Source organism: Typha angustifolia, chromosome 2 (genome assembly GCF_048772165.1).
Source record: "Typha angustifolia cultivar Huaian chromosome 2, ASM4877216v1, whole genome shotgun sequence".
Lineage (NCBI taxonomy): Eukaryota > Viridiplantae > Streptophyta > Magnoliopsida > Poales > Typhaceae > Typha > Typha angustifolia.
In genome coordinates, this window is record NC_133240.1 from 1,766,644 (window position 1) to 1,774,010 (window position 7,367).

General features: G+C 38.1%; 1 protein-coding gene across 2 annotated transcripts; it reads left to right on the forward strand.

Moving 5' to 3' along the window:
* The first annotated feature begins 1,611 nt into the window (after window positions 1–1,611).
* Window positions 1,612–5,155, forward strand: LOC140771119 (uncharacterized). Of its 2 annotated transcripts, none has more exons than XM_073112536.1 (3): window positions 1,612–2,548; window positions 3,208–3,483; window positions 4,038–4,610. In XM_073112536.1, the coding sequence occupies exons 1-3, from the start codon at window positions 1,820–1,822 to the stop codon at window positions 4,068–4,070; spliced, it is 1,038 nt and encodes a 345-aa protein (XP_072968637.1). In that variant the 5' UTR covers window positions 1,612–1,819; the 3' UTR covers window positions 4,071–4,610. The 2 variants fall into 2 exon arrangements, with proteins under 2 accessions (XP_072968637.1, XP_072968629.1); XM_073112528.1 differs by lacking the exon at window positions 4,038–4,610 and adding an exon at window positions 4,640–5,155 and having other exon boundaries at window positions 1,618–2,548.
* Window positions 5,156–7,367: the final 2,212 nt, after the last annotated feature.

Below are 7,367 nucleotides of genomic sequence, written 5' to 3' on the forward strand. Positions count from 1 at the left end.
GATTTATATTTGTATGTATATATATTTTCGGTTTGTTGTAGCCTTTGTGTTATGAACTTTTTCTGTCTGTATTATTTGTGAAAATGTGGACTTTTCTCTATTATATTATATTAAAACATTGACCAGTTAGTCACGTGGTAATCATGTGGATTCTACCCACGTGAGGAGTATATGTTTGATGGTGGGTGTTACAATTGCATAACACGAATAGTAGAAGAAGGAATATAAGAGGCTTGTATATATAAAAGAATAAGAAAGAAAAGAAAAACGGAACGATGAAATAAGAATAACACGGTAATATTTCTCTCTATTTTTATATTTTTATATTAGTATTTAATGAGGCACCAAATGAAAGAAGAGCAATTTGAAAGGTCAAATGAAAAATAAAAAATTATATGTATCTTTTAAGCAAATTAACCCAAAAAAAAAAAAATCATAGGGAAAGTATATACTATATGGAAAATGTAGGGAATCCTGCTACCCTCCTTGTGCACATGGTCGTTGGTACTCCCACGTGAGACCCACGCACACAGACACACTACTGGTGTTAAACTAACAGCATGGACCCACAGGCCACGGTCTAGTCGATGCGGTCATGAGTCACGTGTACGAGCTTAGCTGGCTCGCACCCAATCCACGTGCTTACGCTGTATCTCGTTGATCGGGATTGCTATGTTGACCTCGTGACACTGCAATACTGACTCTTTATATAACTTGCTCGAGTGGATGCATCATCATGTGGTCTAGAACGTGCGGAACGTACATGCGGGTGTAAATTTTGCGTGCATTGCATGTTTCTTGATTACTTCTTGAGGAGTGTTGTTGTAATTATCAGTACAACAAGGGGCATTTTTGCATAATATAAATTGGAAATGCGGCGACCCAGTAAAGTAGTCTTATCTGTTCTACTGAATCGTGCGTCCTTGCTGTCCGGTACTAACAGCAAACAGGAATCTCGAACAAGGTGCTGCGTGTTAGCAAAACTTTATCAAAAATAACCCTATATTTTGGCTTTATTATTATCGAACACAATAATATGAACCGATAAATTTTAAACTCCTTTAAAACTCCGATAATTATCATTCAAAAATATCATTTCTGATGTTAAATCTAAATAATTATATTTTATCCATGTATAAAATTATTAATAATAATTTAAAAAGACATTCAATATTATACCCAATATATGAGTACAATAAAATATATCCTATTTTACATGAGATAAAAATAGTTGATAAATATTTTATACTCTAGACAAAAAGAAAAGATAGTTTAATTATTTATACATATTTATTAATTTTAATAAAATTTGTTAGGCGTATCTGTTAGATTATTTTTTAATGGTAATTTTGTAAGAGTTAAAATATTTTTAATAGTAATTGAATATTTTAAAAAATATGGTGAAAATAATGATATTTTAAAAGTAATGTATAAAAAATCCCTAACAATATTCATAACAAATATTGTTTAAAATCAGGGGCATCTTATAATTCTAGTATAGAAGAAAGGGGTAAAAAGTTAAAACTGTGTGCTGTCTCGATAAAGATATTAATAGTGCTGATCTCAAATTTCCTCGGTTCCAAACTTTCCCAATTTCCTATCTTACCCTTCTCTGCCGTTAGTTTATTATTCCTCTGCTCTTGATGTCCGCCATTAGTCGATTACCTCTCTCTCTAATCTCTGCAGAATCATCTCTATCCCCATCCTTCTCTACTATCTCTCTCTTTTCCGTACTAACCCTAGCTAAGCTCTCAGCACCCTCCGGCAACCTTACGCTCAGCTCATCGCCGCAAACCTCACCTCCACCACCACCACCACCATGAGCTTCTTCAAGCGCTTCGACCTCCTCGAGCCTTCTTACATCTACCGCGAGTCCCTCCTCTACTCCAACCCTCTCCCCCCTTTCCCCGCCTTCTCCTCTTGCCCCTTCGCTTTTGACCTCGTCGACGACGACCTCCTCGGTCTCGATCTCCTAAACCTTAAACCTAACCCCTTGGATCTTCTCCTCCCCTCCCTCGAACCCCCCTCCCCTCTCGATCTCTTTTCCCCCGCCGCTGGTCTCGCTGCATTCCGGCGATCGGAGGCGGAGCTCTGCCTCCGGAGCCTCAACGATCGGGTCTCCGCCCTTGAACTCGGGCTCAACCAGAAATACCAGTGGACGGCGGAGAGGGAGGGGGAGAAGAAGTACAAATGGACGGCGGAAACGAAGGGGTTGGGGGAGAGGAGCTTGAGGTGGACGGCGGAGATCAAGGGGGAGAAGGAGGACGGGTTCGATCGCAAGTACAAGTGGGCTGCCGAGAAGAAGGGAGTCGGGGAGGGAACCGTGAAGTGGACGACGGAGATCAAAGGGAAGGGGAAGAATGCGCCGCTGGCGCATACGTATACTTATCAGGTATCGACGCCAGAGGTGGCACGGGAGAAGGAGGAAGGAAAAGTGAAGAAGGTGAGGATGGAGAAGAAGGAGAAGAAGGAGAAGAAGGAGAAGGAGTGCCCGGCGCGTGTGGTGGAGATCGAGGAGAAGAACCCTGGAGCTATCCTTGTTAGAAAGGTCCGTAATTTCGCTTTGAAAGGTGTTTCTAGATGATGGTATTTTGATGGTCGTTTATTGGTTGCAAGGAGGAATATTTAGGAATATATGGACAAAAACGTCTCTTTTCTATGAAAACATTACGGATATAACAGATTCTTAGGAGTTGATGAACAATGTGAGCTAAATGGAGTTCATTGGCAGTAAATATTCCGTAGGTTTTAGATCTAATTCATTTAATCATGACTAGAAAGCATTCTCGTTCTGTTCCAGATCTAATTAGTGCTTTTTACTTTCTGCTTTTAAAACGGCATAATTTAGTTCGTTGATCATGCATTCAAACAGTCAGACGTCTTCATCATGTAAAATGTATAGGAAAAAAATGAAGAAGTGAAATGAGTTCCTGTTACTTGTTACATTAATTTATACAGATACATGATGGTTTTCTTTGGAAAGAAACACTGTCCTGTTGATGAGTTTATTGTGATAAAAATATAGATGTATGGACCACCGATGATTGAACAATGAAGGAATAGGAGCTGTAGAAAGAAATTAAAAAAGATTATTTGATACTATTGTTCACGGATTAAGCAAGTGTTCTTGTTTGTAATTTTGCATGCATGCTTTAAGTGCTACAATTGACAAACTGATAGTACTGTAACATTTCTTTTGTTTCAAAGGCTTTTGCCAGGAACTATCTCAAAGGCAAGAGGAGGGAACTGTCACCACCAGAAGCTGCATTGCTAATCCAGATGACTTTCAGGGCTCATCTGGCCCGACGTTCTCAGGTGCTTCGGTGCCTTCGAGACCTGGCAATTGCAAAAGCAAAGTTGAAGGAGATCAGGGCTTTCTTCTGTAATTTCTCTTACCGTCGCAGGATAACACGCGATGCAGAAGAACGCCAGAAGTTCTCTGAGAAAATCATTGTGCTCCTACTGACCGTTGAAGCCCTTGAGGTAATTTCATAGCTATGATACTTTTGGTACAATAAGTTTTTCATTGTTTTACAAATTAGTGGGCTTTCTACTCGTTTGGTGAAAATTAATTGTGTTTTTAAATCATTGGATGACTTTTGGAATGATTCAAATTCAGTTAGCATTATTCAGTCGCCGATATATTACAACTTTTGTTTAAAATGATGTAATATTAGATTCTGACCCAACGGATCATGTTGTATGCTGTTGGGATGCATCCATATCTTGTCTGATAAGCAAAATAAGTTACCAGAATAATGCATTCTAAGTTGTATGGATGTTGATCTGACTAGCATTAGTTGATGTCATTGATTTTTTCTTTAAATTTTCTACTATGCAAGTGCTCTGAGAAATTTCCGGTAGTTAATTTCTTACTCTTTTTTTTTCAGAATGTCTTATGATTCTAAAAATGCAAATGAGCCATATCGTACTACATGCTGGGCAAATTTTTGCCTTTATGATTAGAAGTTGTATTTCTTGACTCTTATTTGTGTGATTTGATGGTCTCTTTTCTAATTTGTCTTCAATCTTACCAGTACATGGTCCACCTATGCTTGCTGAACATGTAAAGTGGGATGATTCTCTATCTGGATATAGCACAGTTATACCAACTAAAATGTCTCAAAGTTTGGTATGTCGACCTAAGCTATTGTTGGTCCACTACCATGTGGAGATGAATTTATTTTCACACAAGACAGTGGAGTTTAATGTGGAAATACTATTTTCTCTGGCTATTAAAGCATTTTGACTGGCCTTGATGTGGAAATACATTTTTTTTTTCTGGCTATTAGAGCTTTTTGATTAGTTTTACTACAGAAAGGAGCACTAGTGTGGCAAACAATGGGTTAGTCCATCTGCAGAACTGGTGAATTTTGGTCAGTTTTTAGCATCTGGCACTGTAGTCTTCTCTTGTCTTTCATATTGGTTTGTATGTTTTGCAAGCCATAATTTTCTCTCTTATTATTCTTCTGTTTGGGTAGGAGAAATTCTTGGTACAAATTTGTGATATGCTAAACTTTAATGCTTCTCCTTTCCTATGCAGCTACACATTCTGAGCAATTCTGTTGATCATTTTGACTTTTAATAATTATTTACGCTTGACCTAATTAGCATTCCTGATTGATCGATGCTCTGTTAGGGACCTGACTGCATGGTACGAGCAGCCAAGAGGTCCATGGTAAATGAACTCGAGGCTATGCTTGAGGTGGTAGATCCACAGCCAGCTGGAAAGCTGAGGTTTACGAAGCGCAGAACATTTGATCTTCCTGATGGTGGACCAATCTCACAGGATATGATGGCAGGTGTGGCAGAAGTAGTCCAGGTGATCGACCAAGAGCATTAGTGCTACTGATGCGCCTAGTAGGAAGCTTCTTGTGATTTTCTTATCGAGATAGGTAGGAGAATTCTGTTCCTTGTGATGTTGGAAAGACTTTGTGTTCACTGCTTAGAATGTGTCTGCAGTCTGTAAAAGTTCTACATCTGTTGGTGGGACTTATCAGTTCTCAGGAAGCTTTGTTTGTTAAATTAACTGCAAACTATGTAGTATTTTCCTTCCCCAAGTTTTTAACTGACAGTATTAGATAAGCTGCTGCATTTAGAAATAATGGGGGTTCTATCTAGTTTCAGTAGAGGAAATGATGTGATTGCTTTGCCATCCACTGGCTTATACTGCAAGGCTCTGTGCCATCCTCACACGGTAAGATAATTTGTTATATTTCTTGTTTATGTATTATACTGTTGAAATCCTCTCTTGGAGATCGAAATGTTTGATTTCATGAATGCTTGCTTGCAAGCATACTGGTTTGAGTATGGTTTCCCTTTTCTTTCTATCTTCCTAGACCTTATACGGATTCTCACAATAATTTCTCATTCGAATCATTTGATTATATAGAATAGTCCAGTAACTGTTAATTAGCATCTTTTAAGACTGCAGGATTTTTGCAGTTAATATTGCGGATGTCATGTACTTCAAATTCTCTACGGGCCACTTAGCTCAACTTTTGTAACGGCCTTAGATTTCCAGTGGTAATTACTAAATTTAATTATACACCAATCTTTCTCTGATAGAGCTCATGTCACTACTAGGGCTGTCAAGGGCTGTCAGGCTTGGCTTGGCTCAGCTGAAGTAAGTCTGGCTCGGTCAAAACTGAGCCGAGCCACCACCACGGTGCCACGTCGTCCTCTCCGTCGGTCTCCTCTTATGTCTTCTCGGTGTTGGCCTCCTTTTTTTCGTCCACTCCATCGGCTTTCTCCTTCTCCTTCATCCACCATCTTTTTGTTGTCACCTTCTCCTTTATTCATCTCCAACTCCTTTGGCAAGTTGCTGTCCACACCACTACTGCATCATCCTCTAATTTTGCTCGGGCTTGGTTGGGCTCAAGTCGAGCTCGGTTCGAATTGAACTGAGCTAAGCCTAAATAGAATTATGAGACTTGAAAGTAATTTCGAGCTGAGCCTGAGTCAGAGCTGGCTCACTCAGGCTGAGCTCCTTTACACCCCTAGTCACTACACGTCGGAATACAGCCTCAAAGGGGTAAAGGTTAGTATCTTTTCAGAATTTTGCCTTAATCTGTATTCTCCGCGCATGGACTTAGATTTGCCGTCTTGGATGCGGTGGGATTTGTGGGAATGGGTTCACAGATTTGAAGAGATTTATTATATATCACAGCTATGAAATTGAAGTTTTTTTATTAATTTTTTTATAGTTATATATAGGGGGCTAGATTAAAATAAATAAATAAAGTTTATTTCTAAAAAAAAGTTATAAAAAACAACGTGAGTCTTGCGTATCTTGTATTTCACTAAAATAAGTATCGTACATTGTTATATGATATAACAAATCCAATATTACTTTAAAGTATTGCTACAAATTGTTCCTAATAATATTTATCGATAAATTACTACAATTAATAAGGATTACTTTTTACTAATGGTAAGAGAAAAAAGTACTATTTAGAGAGCATATTAGAATGAATAAAACTTGAGCTTTTACGTTATGTTCCAAAGGTTGAGCAATTAAGAAGGATTACTAGTCGATGCTACATTAATCCAGCCAAATATAAAAACAATCACCATCAGTTGATATTTTCTTTTTCTGAAAGCAATCGAGGTGTGAATCTCGATTAGAATTTAGTACAATGAATAGATTACAAACTACAAAAGGAAGCAAATGAAGAGAAATCTAAATTAGTTTTAGACGGGTAGAAGAGTTCCCAACTGCTATAAGTTTTCTTAGTATCTGAGATTAGACCAACGGCTGTTTTAGCTTCCTATCTAAATATTCTGCAATTCCGTTATTTTTAAATTGATCACCAGATAATTACAAAGTGGAAGTTAGAAGTTTTTGCCCTCGTCTGTTCCTCTATGACCTCGATATCATCAATAATACGAAAAATATATTATACCAAAAAATACTAAGCATAGAAGTTAACAAGTATACATCTTTATAATCTAAAAAAATAATGTAATGCATGATGCAATAACACATGTCATGCCTAAATAAAGGAAGTTATGACAAGGTTGTAAGTTACTCCACCTGAGAACCTGAGAAGCGGAAGGGAATAGAGAACACAACCCCAGTAGATGAAGAGATCAAAGAATGGAAGCCTAGAAAGAGAAAGAGTAATTTTAGGGGAATGAGAGGGGAGGTCTATTGCAAACACTAGCAGTTATAGTTAATAAATAGTAAAGTTATAGGGTATAAATCATAATTTTTTATATATAATTTTTTTAAAACAGTTGCGCTAGAATCTTGACGGCACTTATCTTCCACGTCACGCGTTCGTAAGAGGTTTGTAAGAGGAATTAGAGGGGAGATAGGTACGGGTGAAAACGGGTCGGATTAACTCCGACTCGACCCGCTATCC